We start from the raw sequence: 23473 nt of genomic DNA on the forward strand, positions 1-23473 counted from the left end.
TTTCTGTTTCACTTTGTGATGGCTGCATTCGTGACAATGCTTGCCGCAGAGTGCCAACAGAAACAGCTCATGCAAGACTTATGATCCTGAAAGAATAACAGAAATCAAACATGAGTGGTGGAAATGTGCAGTTCTATGGATTTCTACAAATGAGGAGGCTGAGGTGTGGTGACCGCTCCTCCACCTGGCAAGCGTGTCTCTCTGCTTTCCGTCTCCTGGCCAGGATTAGCCATTGGGTTCCCAGTCTTCCTTTCTCCTTTCCCCCTTCTGTTCACATCTGTGCTTCTTACTGATGTCTCCAGTTGAAAAGTTTGCCTTTGGTTTAATAGAGAACTCCAAGGGGTTCCCTCCTCCATCCTGCCGGAAGAGCAGTTACACCTCGCCGCAAACTGGAAGGCAGCGGATCTCACGCAACACAGCCACAACCAGTACAGCTTCCAGCAGAGGGCTATTTACCTTCTTTATTTTAAATATTCTTTGTATTTTTGAAGGACCTCACTCAGCAGCCAGTTAAGAACAACTCGCCAGCAGAAAGGGCGGTGTGCCACCCCATCCAGTCCTGGAGAAAGCTTTTTTTTTTTCTAACCAGAGAGGAAATTGCACAGGGATATGGAAAGTATTATAAAGCCATGCAGAAATACTCACAGTTTGGGTTTGGCAAGGAGTGGTGGTGGCTCCTTAGTGGGCGAAAGCAGGGCAGCTGGTGTCGGAGGAGATTTATTGCCATAAGCTTTGCCGTTAATCAACCCGTTGACTCCGTGGCTGGGATGGACTCCGTTGGCCTCCCTCTCTGCAGAGTTGAATTGCATTTGAAGAGCTGCCATGCTAAATCCTAAGTTAGGGCTATTCACCTGCTGGATCTCAGATGGTTTCTGGGTTGGCAGCTCATAGGAACCTGTCTCCAGGATCGGAGGGGGAGGTGGAAAGTGTTGGAATTGATCACTGTTGGGTTCTCCTGTTGAGTCATAGCTACAGTTCTCGGTGTTGGCTAGGAAAAGGGGGGGACAGGACAGGGGGAAAATAATAAATTGCTGCCCATTCAACAAATGCTTTTCATACTCATAGACTGTGGTGGTTTGAATATGCTTGGGCCAGGGAGTGGCATTATTAGGAGGTGTGGCCTTGTTAAAGTAGGTGTAGCCTTGTTGGAGGAAGTGTGTCACTTTTGGGGGTGAGCTTTCAGACCTTCCTCCCAGCTGCTTGGAAGCCAATCTTCTCCTGTTTGCCTTCAGAACAAAATGTAGAACTCTCAGCTCCTCCAGAGCCATGCCTACCTAGATAGATACTGCCATGCTTCCCACCATGATGACAATGGACTTAACGTCAAATCCAGTAAGGCAGGGCCAGTTAAATGTTGCCATCTATAAGAGTTGTCTTGGTCATGGTGTCTCTTTATAGCAATGGAAACCCTAACTTAGACCTAGACCCAGTGGGAGTTCCTTGCATGTCATTAGGGAAGGAGTACTACAGTTCTGTCATGGGATGTAGAGTATTGCCAGCCTCATGGCCTTTGGAGTGGCCACTCCATTGTTTCTGAGAACACAATTGCATGACTTTTTTTTAATTGGCCTCATGACCTAGTGAGTGTTAGTTACCTTGAGCTCACTGTAGAAAAACTCACTTAAGATACGGTATCATCAAACATGACATTGCAATCAGTGTCAACCTAAATACTTTATCCTCTCACACCCACGTCAAGAATCCCCTTGGACATCCTATCCATTCACACTGAAAGTGCTCAAGGTCTGAAAAGGCTTATGTAGTCATCCCTTCTGAAGCCAGGGGAAGAAAAGTTCTGAATCAAAGTGAAATTCTTGTGAGTGCTTAGAAAGTTTTCATGTCAGATAGGAAATTATGTTGTCTCAACCCTGACTTAGTAGAAAACAGATTTTAAAAGGTTGTTCTCTATAGAGGAAATGTATCTTGAAGTCATACCCGTTCTAAATCATTTTCTGAGAGCCCAGCAGACCCTTCTAGTGCACCAAGAAATGTTTATTGAAGTAGGTAGAAAACCAAACAATTTATTGATCGTGTTTGTCATATAGAAGATTGACATAAAAAAATATTACAATTCCAGTTTTTGCCATTTAAACTGACAGAGGCTGGTTTTTGTCCTTATTGTTTGGGGACTGTTGTGATGGGACACTCTTCAAGTCAACTGGAAATTAAAATGCAGGATACTGCCTGCTATGTAACTCCAGCAGCTGCACTGTAGGTTCCAGCTGGTGCTTACGGAATTCATTGATGTCCACCATTTCCCAGTAAGGTGAACCCTTCCCTACTTATCTTAAGGAACAGGCCTTTATAATCCCCAAAGCTAATTCTGGTTGTGCCTCTGCTGCCACCTAGCCCCCAATCTCTTGCTGTTCTAGAAATCAGGCAATGGAATAGCCACCCACTCTCCCTGATACCTACTATGTGTTTTACTGTGTGCTAGGCTTGGTCAAAGGGTTCAGTTTTAAATCTCTATGAGTCACTTGAAAGATGAGGCAGCTACTGCTAGCTGCAGAGCAGAAAACTGTCATAGAAAAACACAAATAAAAGTACAGATCTATTTCTTTCTTCTTCTTGAGTTCCCTGGTGAATTTGTTTTTGAGTTTGGATGTCCCTGTGTTTTTGAACACTGGACTAAATTCTGTTCTTTTATCTTTCATATCAGAGTTGTTCATTATTCACATTAATATAATACTGGAATGAAATCTGCTTTCTAAGATCTTAGCCATTTCTCTACATTTTACTAGTTTGCATTCCTCTCTCGGAAGTTAAGATCCTGGTTTACGTAGTGACACATTCGGACAGGTTTCTGCAGGTCCTCTGCACTTCTGAGGACCATGAGTACACCTGTGACTTAGAGGTGGCATTCTGAGGCAAGAGAACCTAATTTGGCATGAAGATTATGCGCTCCATTGTTTCTGAGAACACAATTGCATGATTTTTTTTAATTGGCCCCATGACCTAGTGAGTGATAGTTACCTTGTTTGTTACCTCCACCTCCACTGCTCCTGCCTCCCCCCAAAGCCTTTTGTTTACAGATGAGGCACAGGATTTTCAGGTAACTCTTGGAGTGGTCATGAACATTCCTAAGGGCTGGGCCCTGTTCCTGGGAAACTACTCAAAAACCGGGGAGGAGAACCCAGGTGCTTTTGATTCCCACATACCGGAGGTTATGACAAGACGCGCAGTGCTGGTCACTGACCCATAGTCATTTGTGGCTGAGCAGGTAAAGATGCCTGCATCTTCAGGGAAACTCTCAGCAATGACAAGGGTGCAGATCTCCTCTGGAAGCAAAGAGACCAAGACAATCTGTCAGAGGGAAACTGAGAAGTCATGTGACGGTCAGCCCAACCTCCTCCTGAGCCTTTCTTAGAGCAACTCTCAGGCTAGTATGACTTTTCTTCTCATTAACATCATCAACGGAGAGGAGTAAGTTTGCCTCCAAACTTATTATATCTTTCAAACACTGAGGGGAAAGTCTCAGCTATGGTCAAAGTGATATCTCACAAGAATTCTTTTTGTTTGCTAAAAGAATCATTTTTATATATAAAAGTGCAAGCAGTAAGTACAAAGATAAACCAGTCAAAGCCCGGGATGAAAAGTAATGTCTCCTTTTATAACCTAATTCTCTCCATATCCCAGTGCCCCTTAATATTTCTCCCGAAACAAACACAAAGTATTTATTTTATTGAAATCTACAAGATAATTACAGCTTCTAAACACACACACAAATATTATCAAAGTACATGATATGGGGTACCATAATATTCAATCAGATGTCTGTCTAAACTTAGGGTTTTTATTGCTGCAATGAAACACCATGACCAAAATCAAGCTGGGGAGGAAAGGGTTTATTCAGCTTACATTTTCACATTGTTATTCATAAAAGGAGAGGAACTCAACAGGATAGGATCCTGGAGGCAGGAGCTGATGCAGAGGCCACGGAGGGGTGCTGCTTACTAGGCTGCTTCTCCTGGCTTGCTCAGCCTGCTTTCCTATAGATTCCAGGACTACTAGCCCAAGGGCTGGGCCCTTCTTCATTGATAACTAGTTGAGAAAATGCCTTACAGCTGGATCTCATGGAGGTATTTATTTCCTCAGCTAAGGCTCCTTCCTCTTTGAAGACTCTAACCTGTGTCAAGTTGACACAAAACCTTCCAGGACAATGTCAAAATGGGGTGTGCCAAACTGAATCAAAGCTTAGTTAAAACAAAGTGCAGGAGCTGAGGAGACAGTGGTTAAGAGCACTGGATGTTCTTTCAGGGGTCTTGAGTTCAATTCCAAGCACCTACATGGCAGCTCACAGTATAATGGGATCCAATGCCCTCTTGTTGTGCACAGATGAACACGCAGTCAAAACAACCATATATATTAAATAAATAAGTCTTGAGAAAAAACAAAGCACAGAATTAATATCATGTGGTTAAATGTAAGGAAATATGTCAGGACAAACATCACAAGTTTCTCTTTATAAGGTCTCTTAACAAGCCAAACTCCTCCTACAGAAGACAGGCGCAGTAGCCGGGCCAGGACATGGGAAGCTATGCTTAGCGTGGATGCAGCTACAAACATGCCAGTGAGAACATACTGGAAAGATCTGCTGTGCCATGGTGAACGAGAACAGCACACAGTGCACTTTAAAAAGCATATTTTGTCATAAACTTTTCTCTTGTTTTGCTCTAGCCGAGACTATTAAAACAGCAGAGTAATGAAATGTCTCTTATGTATCCACTGAAATACCAAGTTAGGCAAAGATTAGAGACATTCCCAAAATATAAAGAAATTCATGTAACAAGATGTTGCTTGGGTAGTGTCCATCTTTGTTGAAGAATAAGAACACATGAGCTACAGTTCTAGCAAGAGGGAAGAAGATAGATTAAAGGCTCCAACAGCCTGACTAATGAGAGGTTCTAAGATACCAAGAAAGACTTCTGAGAGAGAGAGAGAGAGAGAGAGAGAGAGAGAGAGAGAGAGTCTACAACCTCATCCTACACACAGAGCCTAGACATTCCCAATCCACCCATCTATTTGCTGAGTGTGTTAAGGAGTGTACTGCTTAATATTCTGTAGTCCTGCAAGGTCTCATCAGTAAGGCACAGGAGTTATGATTTTTACATTTTATGATCAAAACAGTCCTTTAAAAGACACACTTGGAATACCCAGTGTGCATGTGATGTAAATGGAGAGCCCGCTGCAGAGCTTTCTCTAGTTCTTAAGGTTTACCTAGGAGGAGAGCAGAGCCCACTAAGTTAAATGTCAGCTTCCTGTTGCTGTAGCACTGACAACAGCAAAAAAGCAAAAGATGCTCAAAAATGAACCTTGGGCTCCACACTACACTCCACAACACATTTCAACAATGTGTGTCGTTGGCATCACCTTGCACGATCGGGCAGCTGCGCAGGAATAGGCGGATGTAAACCCAGTTGGCCTCACCTTCCTGCCTCTGCCATAGAAAACGGCCTCTATCTCAAGACGTACTGTGGGACCTGGGCAAACACTGTGAATGAGGAGGGCCAGGCTATGACTGTGTAATTGATATTGAAGGCATTTTTGCCTTTTAAAATGGGCTATTCTACTTATAGAGCAGAGGAAAAGTCTAGAGGCTAGGGAGATGCATTTGGTACTTGATGGATGCCCAGGATCCTTCATCTTTATTTACACTGTGTACATTTACAGCCAGAGTGCCTGGGCCCTTGACTAGACTGGTGATGTTCTGTTGCTGTTGAGGGACTTTACTCAGGAGACCGGCTACGGAGGACTCTTTGCTTTGGAATTTTGATTCCTGCATGGAAGTGCTTCCCAGACCTGACTGGTGATAGGAGTCACCTGCAGCGATTGCTAAGTTTGCTGATTTCTCCGGCTACTCCCTCACCCAGAGTCTGACTAAGCAGGTCTGGGATAGAGCCAAGAATTTTTTTTTAAATATGCTTTCCAGATGATTTTTGTCTTTAGAAAAGTTCTAACAAGTGAATTTTAAAACATTTATTAGAATGAACAGGAGATATAGTCTATGTCCAACCTGTACAAGTATATATACAAACTACACACACACACATATGCACGCGCGCACGCGCATACATGAGCACACACACACACACACACACACATACACATACACACACATGCTCATGCACACAGATGTGTAAGCAAGAGCACACACACATAGTGGCAAAAAATGTCCCACAAAACTTGAAACTTAGGCACTCTACCACTTATTATTTGTCTACTTTTTGTGTTAAATTTTTGATTATAGGACTGGAGAGATGGCTCAGCGGTTAAGAGCACTGACTGCTCTTCCAGAGGTCCTGAGTTCAATTCCCAGCAACCACATGGTGGCTCACAATCCCATTACAGATGGGATCTGATACCTTCTTCTGCCATGTCTGAAAACAGCCACAGTGTACTCACATACATTGAATAAATAAATCTTTAAAAATAATGGAAGTCTTGGGGGTGTAACTCCATGGTAGAACATTCGCGAAGCATGGACAAGTAAGTGCTGGCTTTGATCCCCCACCCCCACCCGCATATGAAAAAATAAAAAAATGGTCACCACCCACCTTGATGACTCATTTTGAGCCACCATTGGAACAGTAGTCAAACAGCTATGCCTCTTGAGGCTGGCAAGATGGCTCAGAGGGCAAAGGTGCCTGGTGCACGCAGGTATGCGCGTTTGATCCTTGGAACCCAGTTGGAGGGAAGAGAGAACCAACTCTTCAAGTGTTCTCTGAGGTCCACAGGTGTGGCCTCACCACCCAAAACAAATCAGGAAATGTGAAAATAGTAAATCAATACTGTTCCATAGCCCTGAGCCTGGTTCCCAGATTACTTAATAACCATCAATCCTGAATCATGAGACTATTAAGGGAAGGGCCTGAGATGTGGGTTTCAAAGACACAGATACACTTATAGGACACACTTATTTGATTACAAATGCTCACTGAATAGAAGGAAAATAACAGAAGGACAGACAGCTGTGAGGCCACCTTGTATGTTTTGACAATATCGTGACAATGGCTTTCCAGTTGAAGCAGGCAGAAAGTGGGGTAACAAGCCAAGCTGGAGTCTCCACATCTGCATGATTAGTCATCGTGTATGTGGGAGACAACTGGAATGGTACAAGACACCTGCAGCTGCAGTGTGGTTTCCTTTTAATTGAATTATGTGGTTATGCATGAGTTAAATGTGGACGTAAGCAGAGGAGAGTAAATAAAACCTGGAGTATTTGCTCTCTAAAAGGTGTTAGACAGACAGGTCCAAAGCCCTGATCAGGTCTGATCTCAAGAATATGGCTAATTAGTCTTGTAGTGCAGCTTCTCCAGGTAGACTCCTGGGCTGGCACGCGGTGTGCTGCTTGCTGCTAGAGCACAAAGCCTCTACAGTTGCCCTGTTGGTTTTCCACATTAACGACATAGGGAGCACGGGGCAAAGGGAGGTAATGAAAGATTTAAGTCTGGAAACGAGTTTCTCCATGCTTAAATGTCTAATTAGCGTTCCCAATATCCTGAGAGACAATGGTTCTCAAATGCACAAGGAGATTACTGAATGTTCCCCCTCATAAGATATCAGATTCCTTGGATCAATTATGCTGGCACTACAAGGAATAAAGTGTCTTTTTCTTTCTTAATTTTTTTTTGAAGTTGAGGAAAACATCCTTAGGCAGTGGCTGCCTCTGAGTAACAGACTTCCAGCAGCACTGAGTGTGTATATATGTGTGCGTGTGTGTGTGTGTGTGTGTGTGTGTGTGTGTGTGTGTGAGCATGCAGAACAGGACATCAGGTATCCAGCTCTGTCTCCACCCTCTGCCTTGCTTGCTTGAGACAGTTTCTTGGAGCTAATTTGGCAGTTTCTGAAACACAGCTTCTGGTCTGCCCATCACAGTGCTTTCGATATAGGTGTGTGCACTTTCGATATAGGTGTGTGCACAACCACGTCCAGCTTTTATTGTGGGTCCTTTGAGTGCAAACACAGGCCCTCATGTTTACACAGCGTGCTCTCACACTCAGATCCATCTCCGAGCATCCTGACAACTCTTAGTGAGTAGTGATGCTTCTTCTTTCTCATCCCATCTAAGACTCTGGGCTTTTCTAAGTTATGTCTCCATAAGAAAATGCAAGGGTCTGTACACAGTTGCCTTTTCTTAGCTGAAGAGCTAAGGAAGAAGAGAGCTGTTTGGTTTCCTGGTCCTTGAGTTACTTGAGTATAAAGTCAAGAGCTGGGATGCAGCAGACAAAATCCTGCGTCTGCCACATCCAGGCAGAATCTGCCAGGGTGCCCTGGGCTGTTGAGCTTTTGTTTTGGAGGATTCAGCTGCTGTCCTTACGTAGCAGTTTCTGAGTTTCCTTTTACACACAAGATCTATCCTAACATCCACACTTCCCTCTTTCTTTAAAAAGGTAGACTTGGTCTGAGCTTCCCCTCACCGTGATTTGAGGATGGCAAGTTTCTATTGGAGACCTGTTATCGACTAAAATGGAATAGCTTACTGAGTAATCACTTTATTAGTTTCATTGGTTTTGTTCATGGCTCATATTCCCAGCATTTGATACATGGCAGCCTCGTCAGAATTGCTTTTTAATAAATGCAGGGGTAAATTTAGATGGCAGAAAGAATATTTGCTTCACCAAACAAAACAAAAAGATTGACTTCCCTATGAGATTCCTTTGTAATTCCAATCCAATCACACAGGACGTATTTTATATGAGTTTTCAGTAATATTGTTTTAAAAAAAGATATGCATATGGTTGTGACCATGTGTGGAAAAGATATGACCTAGTGAACAAAACTAAACAAAGAACAATGTTATATTGTGACATGACAGTAATTGTAATGTTAACTCCAAGTACCAAAGGTTGTTTTCTTTGCTTCTCTTGAAAGTGTCCCTCACTTGGACAACAGGCTCAGGTTTGGAGGTTTGAAAGGCACATCATGGCTTGGAAGGGTTGAACATCATTAGATAGAAGGCAAGTCACAGGGAAATGAGGTGTGCCAGGATGAAATGTGGAATTTCCATCTGATTACAGCTAACTTAAACAAAGGCCCCTATGACATCTGTAAAAGAAATTCTGGTAAGAACCAAATTCAGAAAATGTCCGGGGCTGTGTGTCAGGTAAAGGCAGTTAGAGGCTTGCTGATCTGTATGGAAGAACTGTCTCCAATACAAATAGAAAAGTCTAAGGTTATTAATAACTTTAATTGTGATTCATTTTTAACCCAATTTCTCTAAATTTGATCTCCTGGGGTTGTGATTTGAGGACATCTAATAAATTACTAAGTCAGAAATTACTTTAATTGGTAATAAATACTTGCCAAAGTTAACCTGAAAAATCACTCAAGCAAAACAGAAGGCAGTCTAGAATCTCACTCAAGTTCTGGGATGTATTTAACACTTGGCGAAATAAAGACAAAAACCAAATTTGCAGAAACTCGTACAATGAAGCAGCAGCAAGGCTGAGACCACTTGGTCCCGTAGGTTCTCAGGATGACATTTCTTACACCTCTACCTTTGCAGCCCTTTATGTTGTTTATGGCAGACACAACTATTAAAAAAAAAAAAAAAGACTTTGGCTAAACTCAATGAAGAGGAACTCCAGAGTGCTTAAATGGAGTGTGGGCATCAATACATTCAGAGGATCATGAAAGACGATCAGTTCTACCCAAATAGAGAGAAGGATACTTAAAATGTGCAGGATAAGGAGTGCTAATGAAATGAACCCCTGTACATTTGTGAACTGGAAGAAATAAAGCAATACCAGCACGTTAGAAGCGGCTTCATGTCCTCCTCAATTTAATCCTCCTTCTGTTGAGATAAAGGTTCCTTTGATGATCTATGTACATATCCTTTAAAAACTAGGTATTAAATATGTCTATTTCTATATATGTGTTATTTAAAGAATTGTGCAGTGAGTCCAATTTTGTTATTTTGTGTTTTAAAGACCTGGACACCTAACAGTTGCTGCTGATGGAGTCAGCACCAGGAAATGTCATGCTTCTAAATTCAACATGGCCAAATCCCAGGTCTCAGGACTAGGACAACATGGACCAGGTCCGTGGGGGACAACATGAGTGTCTTTTGAGATCATGTGTCAGTCCATGGAAGAGAATTCAGGGAATTCACTGAAACAGGGAAAACTGGCATTGTCACCCAGTCATTCTGTCGTCAGGGCAAAAGATGGAAAGGAGCTGGGAAGAAGCCCGCGGTGCTGCCAGCCTGCGAGGGTGGGTCTGCCTCCCCACTCACACCCGGCAATCTGGTTTGGGGGCGGGCTGTCCCCCTCCCTGGTGCACAGCTGGTGTCCTCTTCGAGGTTCCCTTTGATCCCTGCTTCCTGTTCTCCACATTTGCATCTTCCTCTTTCCGGTTTAGCTCCCCGGTTGTGGTAGAGAACATCCTCCTTTACAGATTGTGGCAGCACACTTTTGAGGCTTTGCAAGTCTGGAAATATTTTTTACTAGATCTTCACACAGACCTGGGGACCTGGGTAGAATTCCACCTTTGAGGTGATTTCGCATTTGAAGCTTTGGCTTCACGGTCTCTTTGTATCTAATGCGGCTGCTGAGAAGGCCGGAGGCTCGCCGTGTTCCCGGGGAACACGTTCATTCAGTGGTCCCCGTATCAGGGACATTCCGAACTCCACAGGGATGTGCACAGCTCTGAATTCACTTCGCATACTGAACACTTGGTGTGGATCTTCAATCCAGAAGTAAATGGCTTTAGATTTGGCGAATCTGTTTCTGTAGACAAGGAATTCGCGTGCGTGCGTGCACGTGTGCATATTCTTGCTTGTGCAGTGCATGCTGGGGTGAGAAGCGTTTTGACAGAATGTCGTCCTCAGTTGCTCTCTCACTTTTTTGAGACAGGGTCTCTTGTTGAATCTACTGATCTGTGATTGGCTGGACTGGCTGGCTAATATACCTAAGGGATTTCCCTAGTTCCACTGCTAGCTTTGGGGACATAGGGAAGCCCAGCTGTTGTGTGGGTGCCGGTGGGGGGGGGGGGGATATGAGGTGAAGGGCTCAGGCTTGCACAGAAAGAGCCATCTCTGCAGCAACAGGAGTCTTTGAATCATTTCTTTGACAGGGCCTTCCCCCTCTGTCTTTCCCCCCTCCTCCTGGTGTCTCAGTTATATATTGTCTCTTTCCCTGTCTCTGCGGTTTCTACCATTCTACCCTGTTCTGTTAGACTTCTTGGTGTGTGTGTGTGTGTGTGTGTGTGTGTGTATGTACACTTTGTAGGCCATTTCCTTAATTTTTGTTTCTGCTACCTTTTCTTTTCTTTCATTTCAAAAACTCTTATTTTCAAAAAGACAGGTTGAGATATACTGCCTTAAGTATATTAGCATTTTTTTTTACAGTTATCTAAGCCAACAGATAGGCCAATTAGCTCCATGAATTAGGTCATTACTCCCATAGAACTTCATAACTTACATCAGAACAATTTAAATACTGCTAGGAAATCACACAGGCATTAAAAGAAAAATTACTTCTTTGTTCTTAAATAACCACAATTGCATTTTAATGGATGTGAGTATTAGCTAGGGGCTATACAACCCTTTGTAGTCAGATGTGGACATTGCAAAGCTCATTTCCAGACAGATTTTCAGAAATCCTGGTTGCTTGTCACACACTTACCAAATTCTCAGTCATACAAAAATAATGTTTTGTCACATAGAACAAAAAGGATATTGACCCAGTGTTAGCTAGTTATCGAATTCTATCTGCTAAGCATCAAGAGTCAAGGTGTTAGTGTCAAAAATGTCAAACCTCTAACACACCCCTGACAGTGCGGAGACACACCTTGGGTGTCCTGTCATATAGAAAGGGAGGCACAGGCTGCACACAGGGTAGTTTGTCTTACACAGCTACTCTTCTAACCTAAGACATAATGCTAGCTGTGTGTAACCCACTGTCTTCACAGAAAGCATCTACACAGTTTCCCATTCACAGTTCGGTCCTCAGGACAATGAACTACCAGACTTTCCCTCATCTTCTGAAGCCCACAGTCAGTACACAGACAAAGATCTAGGACTGCATTGCTAAGTAGAGCGCCATCTTGAAAAAAGACACAACACATCTAATTTTATCTTGTTTTTTTCAAGACAGTGCTTCTCTTTTGGAACTCACTCTGTAGATCAGGCTGACCTTGAACTCACAGAGATCCACCTGCCTCTGCTTCCTGAAGGCTGTGCTTTTCTTGCAGAGGGCTGGCGTTCAGTATCTAACACTGAGGCAGCTCACGACAACCTGTAACTACATCTCCGAGGGGATCTTATGGTCTCTAGACTCACGAGGTACCAAGACACAAGTGTATTTATGTATGTATATATAGACACATATACATATAAATAAATCTTTTAAAAGAATGTGGATACATTTTGTGTGTGTGTGTGTGTGTGTGTGTGTGTGTGTGTGTGTGAGAGAGAGAGAGAGAGAGAGAGAGAGATTTTTTGTGGCTTTCATTTCCCATGCCATTAGACCATTAGGCAATGCTTCAGAAGTGACCCAAGACAGTCTGTGGCTGGTCCCAGACAGCTGAGTAACAGCTGGAGTATTAGCATCTGTGAATGAGTCTTCATCCTTTTACCCCAGATTAGTCCTTGAAGGATCCAATCAGGGTAAAGCTAGAATGTCAAAAAAGGCAGCCTGGCAGGTAATATGACAAACCAATGTTGGTCTTAAGTAAGCTGACTCGCTTTTAATTCACAAACCAGTCTCAAAAGATTTGTGATGAAGCTGACTCCTGTCTAGACAGAGAGGGGAGTGCAAAACACATTAGACAGACACAGCGCAGTAGTGACAAGAAAAACCTGTTCCCGTTGCACAAATGCACGGGGGAAGGAATCAGCTCCTCCTTGAGCTAAATGTGCAATGCTAATGGACCCATATCTACAGCCCAGGGAATTTCAGCTTTATTTTTAGAGCCTTAAAGTGTCTTATCCATGAATAATAGAGGCAGTGAAAAGGAAACTGGGTAAGAAGAATGAGGGAGTTGGTGGAGAAATGGGGGAAGGAAGAGTGTACGACAGAGAGAGACAGGGATGAGAGACCAGGAAAGGACAACTGTATCAGAGGACGGAAAGGGAGAGCAGTAAAATCTGTTTAAATATTGCCCTGGATTTCAAAGGCTATTTGTGTTTTAGCATTTGGAAAGCATCATGGGTCGAGGCCTATAAAATTTATCTCATGCCTCAGATGTTCCAGAGCCATGTGTGTTTTTCTCTTTCTACTTAACAGTGATTAAGATACAGATATCAGAGAAGACAGCCCCTGCATTCATTCTCTGTAGATGTGTATACCAGTGGCTGGCGAGATAAAGTAATCAATTTGGCTATTTAAGAAAAGTAAGTTGTTTGAATACACACACACACACACACACACACACACACAGGCACACATGCACACACACATACCACATACTCCCTTGATATGGAAAGATGCATCTCTGAGTTGTTAGTATGTGCATGTGTACATTTCTGTAGAAAATAGATACAGCATTGCGTGTCTTTCCTTGATTTCTCTTCATATTATTTGTCTGTCTGTCTGTATATGCATGTATCTATCATGTATCTATGTGTCACTTATTTACATTTTATATGATACATATAAAATGAAGGTAAATAAATCTTTAAAAATGTAAGTGCACCGTGTACTTAGAGTTTAAAAGTTCATCATGTGCGTGGAATGCCGGTTGCGGCCAGCAGAGAGCGCTGTAACTACTGGGACAGAAGTTACAAATGCTTAAGAGCCTCTGTGTGATAGGTAGGAGGGAAATCAGGGTCTACTGCAAAAGCAGCAAGTGCTCTTAACCTTTGTTTTGAAACAGGCCCTTTCACAACACAGCACAACACAACACAAGAGAAACATTTGGAAATTAGAAAAAAACTCATACTTCATTTTGTTAGGTATGCTTAACTTCATTTAAATACAAATATGTTTCAAAATAGACTTTTTTGTTTTGATTTTTTTTAGTTTATATTCTGTCCAACTCACAAAAGCAGTCATGTGACTAGTCACACTTGTGGGATTTTTTTTTTTTTGTTACTGTTGTTGTTTAAAAAGCTATGATCATGGGTTTTATTTAATACTGCCTAACAAGTGTAGAGTTCCCAAAGTGGAATGTATTAGTGTTCCATTGGGAAAATAAAAGGGATGTTTCCAGTTGTTGTGGTAAATATGATGGTGGCGAAAGTATCAGAGGCCAGGAGAAGTCTGTCTTCTTTTTAATAGTTCCCAGCTACATCTTTTTCTTACATTGACAGATTTTCTCAAAATATTTCTCTGCCAAGGTACATTTTGCTTTTAACAGATGCTGTTATTATGGTTGGGATGGGTGAAATTCTGTTGTCTTAAAATGCTTTCAGATATAATTAAAGGGATGAGAAAAATGAGGAATTCAGCCAGCATGGTAAGGAAAACCTTGTATGCCCCGTCAGGCCGGGGGGCTGAAGATGAGTGCCTTCCATGTTCTCAGCCTTCAGCTACGACACCACGATGGGGTGTCTAACCCCCATGCTTGCCCAAGAGGCATTTAAGCAGGTTCTACAGGACTGGAGCATTCAGAACAAATTTTATGAAGCAACTCATTGCCGAACTTTTATTTGTTAAAGCAAAACAAGCTGTAACTGGAATACTAAGACTGTCTGTGGGAGGGGTCTCGAGGGAGTGGGGTGACAGTGGGACCTGATTCCATCAGTCTTTCTCATCCGAACTTACTTGTCTGCAGAATAACCTCACTCTTATCTTTTCCTTTTTGGTGTGTGTGTGTGTGTGTGTGTGTGTGTGCTGTGTATGTATCTGTGTGTTTGTTAGTATGGGCATGTGCATGCGTGTGCATGTCTGTAGAAAATAGAGGTTGGAATTGGCTATCTTTCCTTGATTATTATCTGATTATTCATTTAAATATTTTAAAGATCTATTTACCTTCATTTTATATGTATCAGTGTTTTTGGCGTGCATCTAAGTTCACCATGTGTGTGGAATGCCTGTGGAAGCCAGCAGAGGGCACTGCAACTACTGAAACAGAAGTTACAAGTAGTTATGAGCTGCTGTGTGATCTGTAGAAGTCAAACCAGTCTTCAACAAGGATACCAAGTGCTTGCAACCACTGCATTCTTATCTATACAGTTACCTTATTTATTTATTTATTGATTGATTGATTGGTTGATTGATTGATTGAAACAGGCTCTCTTCCTGAATCTCATGGACTTAGCTGGACTAGCTGAGCAGTGGAGTTCAAGAATACATCTTTTTCTGCCCTGTCCACCAGTGAGTTACTTTTTCTATGCATTCAGGATTAAGCACCACACACAGACATCTGTTCCATACACTCGGGACCTAGCATTATTCAAGTTTACATAAAGACATATCACAAATAAAACTCAAAGCGGTCTGTTTCCATGGTGTAGAAAGTGACAGCCGTTTTTGATGTGGTGACCCATACACTGAATGGGGCAGCATGCTCTAGCTGTAAATCAGAACCACTGGGTCCACTACAGTCTGTCCCAAAGGAGGTTAAGAATCAACCTTTCAACTTCCAGTCCTAAGGGCAGGGCACTTTGGTTTCAGTGACCTGATGCTCAGGTGTGACAGGCTCAGGGTGGCAGGAACAGTCCCATGCCCGCTATAGCTAGCTAACTGGGAACCTTAAAATTCCCAGGCAAGGGTCAGGGCAGGGCCATGGCTCCCAAGGCACATTTGGCAGGCTCTGATTGCCGCCACTGCAGCAGAAGCAGAAACAGCAGAGATGGGAAAATGGCATGTTTTCCTAACCTCTGTGAAGAAATAGTGGGACTGTGTCTTTGCGGATGGGAAAAATTCAAAAGAAAACAATTTGGGGAAGGGAGAGGCATGGACTATGAGATACCTGGACATGCAGTTTTTTGGTCCATGGGGAATCATAAATAGACCAGAGGTCAAAGGCAGAGAAGAAGTCGGCACTCACACTCTGGGATCACAGAGCACTTGAGTGAGGTCAGATGACCTGGTAATGAAGAGAGCTCCCAGGACATGGTGTTTCTTCAAGCTTGTGCAACAGTCAAAGTTTATGGCTTCAGGCAGTAGACAGTTATGCCTGAAGGGTCACTGTCACGCCATTAAAGCCCTCACTCTGGCGCATTCTAAGCCATGAATAATTTAATTATTTTATTTATCTGTATCCCAAATGTTGCTCCCTCCTGGTTGCCCCCCCTTGAAGAGTTCTTCCCTCTCCCCTCCCTCTCCCTATCATCTCTGAGAGGGTGCCCCCTCATATATCCCCCTCTGCACCCTCCCCCCCCATCATCCTAGGGCATCAATAGGATTAGGTGCTCCCACAGACTGTACTGGCTGGTTTTGTGTGTCAACTTGACACAGGCTGGAGTTATCACAGAGAAAGGAGCTTCAGCTGGGGAAGTGCCTCCATGAGATCCAGCTGTGGGGCATTTTCTCAATTAGTGATCAAGGGGGGAGGGCCTCTTGTGGGTGGTGCCATCTCTGGGCTGGTATTCTTGGGTTCTATAAGAGAGCAGGCTGAGCAAGCCAGGGGAAGCAAACCAGTAAGAAACATCTCTCTATGGCCTCTGCATCAGCTCCTGCTTCCTAGTCTGCTTGAGTTCCAGTCCTGACTTCCCTTGGTGATTAACAGCAATTTGGAACTGTAAGCTGAATAAACCCTTTCCTCCCCAACTTGCTTCTTGGTCGTGATGTTTGTACAAGAATAGAAACCCTAAGACACCGACCAAAGAACCATGGAGTCTTACAGTGTCTTTTGGTCAGCAAAAGCCTAGCCTGCAACAAATTTCTCTTTTCTATTGGAATGTTAGAAGGTTTTTCTTTTGGATCATGAGTCTGAGTATGAAATGCTATATCTGAAAAAGCCATACGTCACCAAGCACAACGCTTGTCTGAGCAGCATGTTTTACTAATAAAGATGATGAGGGTTGCAGTGCGCAGACCCCATGATAAAGAAGACATTGTTTTCAAGACGGCTTCGTGTTTCTGAGGAACTGCAAATACATCATTTAGTGTAGTGTGTGGTTTTCAAATAGAGACAAAGGCCCACTGGAAACCAAAAGATACATTACCCCCAATAGCAGAAAACTCTTACCGGGTTCAGCTGTTGATCTAGGTTCTGTTTGTGTGAGAAAGGGAAAAGAAGGGGGAGAGTATTAGAACAGGGTCTCAGGGATAATTAACCCACCCCTCTTCTCCCAACACTTTGCTTAGGCTATGTGTGCAGAAATGGCATGGGCCCCCTCTGTATAGGACAGAGCTAAGGCACCAGCCACTCAGTTTACATTTCCATGCACGGGGAAGTGTGACACAGTGCAGTTCAAGACAGGCTTCCGCCAGTTGACTTGTAGACCTCTTAAAATGATTTGTGCAACTACGTGAGTATGTGGGAATTTCATTCTAAAGAAAAGGCCTAGAGAGCTCATCCACTTCAAAGGGGCTCCTGTGGTTTGTTTGTCTGTTTTTTAAAAATGAGGTAGAACAATTCTTTTATGTATTTCTCAATTAGCATTTTGGAAGAGGTTACGGGGGGGGGGGGGGGGGAGGACGACATTCCAGCATTAAGTGCCAACTCTATGAATATTTTGAACCAAAAAGAACATCAACTGCCCTTTGAATGCAGGCCGTGTCCTGCCATTTAACAAACAATGCAGATGTTTGAAGGCATTACTGAGAGAAAATCGGTATTTTACTTAGGCATTCCAGCTAATAAGCTACTTAACACCATGTGACCAAGCGTCTGAAGGCTGAACCATGGAGATGACACTCACACCATCTGTAGACGAGCTTCCACAGAAGTTCTTTTGATTTACAAGGTGTTGTGAGGAAGGGGAGGGCACAGAGAGGTGTTGAGTTACATTAGTTCACTCCCTGCGCATCTCGGACTATCTAGACTCATTCCGCTTTGAAAATACAAAACAGCTCCTTTTATTTCTCTTGAAACCACAGAAAATCCAACTGAAACTCGGGACAACGGGCACCTCTCCTTACTTTTCTGGAGAATTCTGAAGTCTGGAGAGTCCTGGATCTCACTCCCTTGTCGGAACCACTGGACCCGCAAAGGAGGAGCGCCCCTCACTCTGCATTCCAGTACCACCACCTGGCCCTCCGAGGCTGCTGTGTTCTGTAGTTCCTGAAATTCAAGAAGCAAGTGACCCTCTCAGACTTCACACCTCCTTAAACAACCTCACAATAGGGAAGAAAGATGCCAAACCTTACACAAAACCCCAGAGGAACAACCACCACAAAGGAGTTATCCAAAAATAATCACTGCAGTCTCAAGCAAGGATGAATTCCTTTCAGTCCGTTGGTCAGCAGCTTTTCATGAGATTAGACCGGTTTGTCATAAGGCCTGTGGCACCTTGGGGGTTGTTTACAGATTTGTGCTGACCCTTCTTGTCTGTGGGATTTGATGGTAACAGGTGTCCATTTCTTTTATCTACATGTAGAGGCAAGCTGGTGGGACTCAAGGCTTCCAAACAATTAGTATTCCAAATGGCTGCAGATCCGTAGGGTAGCCAGATTAGAAAAAAAAAAAAAAGACTCAGCTTCTTTTGGCAGGACCCACCCTGTCACGGGTTCCCCACCATCCCTGCCTCACCGGCTTCCTAGTCAGGTTTATGAAGCTAAGAGGTTTGGCTTTTTTTTTTTTTCATTTCAAGATTCTGAGTCAAACAACACAACCCGCTGCACTGCTGCAAGTCTTCCTTGTTGACCTAGGTCTCCGCCTCTCTTGTAACCAACTTGTTGTCTTTACCCTGCTCCAACTGCAGGCTAATAAATTTTTATGATGCAAAAGATAAATTAATTTAAGTTTATGGATGCAAAGAGGTGAAGTTTTTGTACTTGTTATGAAATGCCAGAATGCTAACAATGTCCTCACATAGGTCCTCTCCCTACCTTCCCCTGCCAAGATTAACTAGTGACTGGAGATCTTCACTCATTTAGACTCTTTGGTAATTTTACTAGACGTAGATTTACTGCATTTGCATACCTTATAAGGTGCGTTGGTCTTTTGAAATAATTAAGCCACAATTAAAAAAAATGACTTACCTATAAACAAGCTAATGGACAGAATTCATCAGGAAGTGTGTGGACTTCAGGAAGGTTTGTTGTTTTGTTTTGTATGTTAAGGGTCTGGGGGAATAACAGCAAGTCACAAATCTTACAGCAAGTGGGGAAAGGCAAAGTGCTTCAGGAGATATTCTGTAGGAGGTGTGTTAAGGCACTGTGCAGATTCTAAAAGCCTACAGTATTTTCCAATGAATTATTAAAGTATAAGAATAATGTCTGGTTTGGGGCCATTAAGAAGAATATCATATACATACATATATATATATATGTATATATATATATGTATATATATATAAAGTTTAAGGTTATCAACCACTGGGGTTGGAGTTGTAGATTAGATGGTAGAGAACTTACTTACTATGCTTGAAATCTCATTTATATTCAGCACAGACAGCATATTAAAGTGATCCTCAGCTATATTGAGAATTCAAGGCTATCCTGAGCTACCTGAGACTTTCCTTTTAAAAAAAAAATCAACTAATGCTTGCATTCTTTTCTCCATTTGTGTCTTAAAGTGTAGCAAGTAGCTGGCTTTGAATATCGTCTCATGCTTTACTATATTTATTTATTCCCTGTGTGTGGCACTGGGGTGTACACATGCCAGAGGCTAACTTGCCAGAGTTGGGTCCGTTCTATCATGCGGGTCCCAGGGAATAAACTCAGGCTTGGTACAAAGTGCCTTTATCAGATGGGACGTGATGCTAGCCTTAGAAGGTCTCTGATGTTTAAGTAAATGTTTTGTAGTTCGTGAATGTAGCCAGAGATGAGTTCATTTAGAATTTCAGAGCACAGTGTGCGGTCCAGCTTCTAAGGGCCGACCTATGAAATGTCTCTGGGAAGCTGATTCTGGTACATAACAAATGACACTCAAACAGTTTCCATGCTTGAGCTCGTAGGCATCAAAGGAGATTAGATTTACTCCGGAAATTATGTGGCTTTTCCTCTTGTGTTTAAAAGCAAGAGAGACAGCAAATGCAGAGGTAGATATCCGTCCATAATAAGAACAGAAGTCTATGCTCCGAGCCAACTTGCCTTCGACTGTAGTCAGAGGCATACACATATGTACACAAAGACACACACACACACACACACACACACACAAAAGCGCATGTGCACGCCCCATAGATGCTTAAGCCTAGTAAGACATTAAGACAAACAAGCTTCAGAAATATAAGGAGAAGCCTCAGAACGATGAGGATCCACCGTCAGAAGCTGTGCCTAGCGTCTGGATCATAATTCTGTGTAGTTCCTGGGAACCCTGGACATTCAGACCCCATATGAAGACCTGTCAACCCAGATCACGCTCCCTCGGCATTGTGGTTGTTTGGAAGGGTTTAAGGAAAGAACAGTCCTGTGGAGTAGCCATCCCGTGACCATCCCCGTTACCCGTGCTGGGAAGCTTTAGAGAAAGGTGAGAATATGGATGGAGGGCCTCCTTTGACAGGAAGAGTCAGGCCAGTTGCCATGCTTGTCACCACCATGCACAAGAGGAAGAATCAGGGTGCTGTCTAGGGTCATCTGAGTTAAGAGCAGATCGTTGTCTAAACCTGAGCCTCTAAACCCTGGCCTAAAAAGGATGCTGCAAATCAGAGAGAAGCTGCTTAAAGGAAAAAGGAGAAGGCGGTTGCAGGGAAGAGATTCACCCTGCAGAAAGCAGGCATGCCGCCCCAGGCACCAGGGAAGAGGGCAGAAACACACATGACTTCCACACACTCTCTGCCTAATATTTCTTAGAAAAGGAGCCCACATGAAAAGTGGTATTTCCCAGCCATGTTGTTAGTACATAGAACACTTCATGATTTGATTTCTATGTGTGGTGATGGTGGGAGTGGGGGTGGGGGTTGGGGGGAGATGACTGTTAAGAGTATCTGGGTCCTAGTGGTTGGATTGCAATGGAGGACTCTGAGGTTTCAGTGCTAGGTTTTGAGCATGTTCTAGGTGTCCAGGAAGGAATCTTATATACACGCCAGACTGTGGCAGAGGAAGCATTTGACCTCAGGATGGAGGAAAACCAAGTGGCACCTTTGTGTTCCTCCACCTGTACTCCCAACATGGACTAGATCTGTTTAAATGAAGAGTCATGCATAGTGGTACAATGTTTAAAATCCCAGCACTGAGAAAACTGAGGCAGGAAGGTTGTGAGTTGGAGGCTAGCCTGGGCCTAGTAGTAATATCTACTGTCTTCACCAACAATGGGGGGGGGGAAGGTGTGTTAGCCTAAGGTGCCCCTAAATCAGCTGAATCATGGTTAACAGCGCGTGATTTAACAGTCTTCCAGGACGCCCTGGAGAAGTTGCTGTGAAAAACTCTCACACTTCATGCTGACTGTGAGCATGGTCCCTCCAGGGGGTTCCTGTTGAAAGCATCAGAAGAAAATAATCTGTTCCAGAGCCAGGTTTGTCAGGGTCTTAAAGGGTTTCCTTCCTTCCTTCCTTCCTTCCTTCCTTCCTTCCTTCCTTCCTTCCTTTTCTTTCTTTTCGTTCTTTGTTTATTTTTTCTAGCTTTTTTGGAGGGGCTTTTCAACAGATACCATTTGTTTTCTACGCTCACTGGGAAAGGTGTGATGTGAGGAAAGAGGACTTTACTAAGCTTGGATTCAAAATCAAACCACTTCCCCCACAAAGAGAACAAAGCTGCTTTTGGTGTGGCCTGACAGAAATTCCTTCTCCACATCTCTCTCTCTCTCTTTCTTGAGAGGGTTTGCACTTCCTAGTCCAGGGTTATCTTGAACTCAGTGCACAGCCTTTGCTGGTGTTGAACTCAAGGCGATCTTTTGACTGCAGCCTCCTGAGGGCAGGTGTTGGGGTACTGTCTAAGCTCCACCCCACACCTACTTGGCAACAGCCAGGTATGGCCCGCTATAAAAGGGGCTACTTGCCCCTCCTCTCTCTCTCTCCCCCCCCCCCTCTCTTCCATCCCACTCTCACCTCTCTGCCCCTTGGGCTCTCCTCCCCTCCCCCCTCTCTCCACGTGGTCATAGCCAGCCTCCACTACTCTCTCTCTCTCTCTCTCTCTCTCTCTCTCTGCCTTTCTCTACTTCCACTATACCACTAACTTCCAACCTCTACCCTGAATAAACTCTATTCTATACCATGCCTGTGTGTGTGTGGTCCCTCAGGGGGAAGCGGTGCCTGGACAGTGCCCAGGAGCTATTCAGGTGTCCTCACAGAGTATTGTAGAGTTGTTTCCTAGTGTGTCTTCAGCTTACTTGGGATTTTTGTGAAAAACATGGAGTTCCATATATATATAAACATCCTACTAAAGAATTCACTGTGTCCCCAAGTATCTCTACATGCCTGCAGTCATCAGAATATCTCTGCAGGTGCTATTCTGACTCAACAATTTGAGGAGACTCGTGCCTTTATCCAAAAGTGTTCTGGATCTGGGATTTGGATTTATTTTAAATATTGGAATGTTTACATTCCACTGTCCTGTGGACAGGTCTGTGTGGTATTTCCTTGATTACTAATTGATGTAGGAGGGTCCAGGCCACGATGGGTGGTACCAATCCCTATGCAAGGAGTCTTGGGTTATAGTAGATGCTACGGAGCTGGCAGGGAGGCACAATCACTCCATGACTTTGGCTTGATCACTTGTTCTCACTTCCCTCTAGGTTGGGTCGTGACCTGGAAGCATAAGCCAAATTAACCTTTTCCTCCCCAGGTTGCGTTTTGGTCATGGAGTTTTTTTGTTTTGTTTTGTTTTTTAATACAATTTTAAAATTCTAGGCAGTCTTTTAAGGGCAGAGCATGGAAGTTACTGGGGTAGTGGAGGCAGAGAGAGGCAGAGAAAGAGAGTAGAGAGGTGGAGGAGTGGAGGTCGGCCATGACCACGTGGAGTGAGGGGGGAGGGGAGGAGAGCCCAAGAGGGGCAGAGAGGACAGAGTGCCAAGAGGCAAGAGTGATGAGACTTGGTCATGGAGTTTATCACAGCAACAGAAAGCACACTAAGGCAGGGCACAAGCAAACATGAAATCCATTGTTTTCTGAATGCCCAATACACATATCCCAAGGGAATTTTATACAGCATTTATAGTTCACCTGTGCATTGACTCAGACTTGTCATGTCGTAGGCTGAGGACAGGATCTTCCACTCAGGCATCAGTCAATATGCAAAGTTTTAGTTTTTAAAGCATTTCAGATTAGGGATGCTCAACCTTTACTGTAGCTAACAGTCCTTTAGGGTGTCTTGGTATCTTACAGGACAAATCCATTTCTTCCATACTGGTGCCCCATTTATTTCTTCAGTAGGACCCTGGCTATTCACAGTAACTCACCCCACCCCCCCACAATATAACTTTTAGAACCAGGTTACTAAATTCACTAAATAGCAAACAAATGGATAGAAACAAGGAACTTGCTGGGAATTCAGCAAAATTTGCATTAGATATATTCTATATTGGGGGACTTCATTAGTCT

At 43.5% G+C, this 23473-nt stretch overlaps 1 protein-coding gene across 1 annotated transcript in view; it reads right to left on the reverse strand.

The window, feature by feature from the left end:
* Positions 1 to 641: 641 nt before the first annotated feature.
* The window catches only part of LOC127668480 (palladin-like), a 38412-nt gene continuing 15580 nt past the window's right edge, over positions 642 to 23473 (reverse strand). Inside the window, exons 6-9 of the mRNA XM_052162127.1 lie at positions 17973 to 18114; positions 17077 to 17100; positions 3159 to 3278; positions 642 to 988 (exon numbers count right to left, since the gene is read on the reverse strand). Coding sequence (XP_052018087.1) covers positions 642 to 988; positions 3159 to 3278; positions 17077 to 17100; positions 17973 to 18114 — 633 coding nt within the window. The remainder of the gene's footprint in view (positions 989 to 3158; positions 3279 to 17076; positions 17101 to 17972; positions 18115 to 23473) is intronic.

The sequence above is a fragment of the Apodemus sylvaticus genome, chromosome 18, assembly GCF_947179515.1.
Source record: "Apodemus sylvaticus chromosome 18, mApoSyl1.1, whole genome shotgun sequence".
Classification (NCBI taxonomy): Eukaryota; Metazoa; Chordata; class Mammalia; order Rodentia; family Muridae; genus Apodemus; species Apodemus sylvaticus.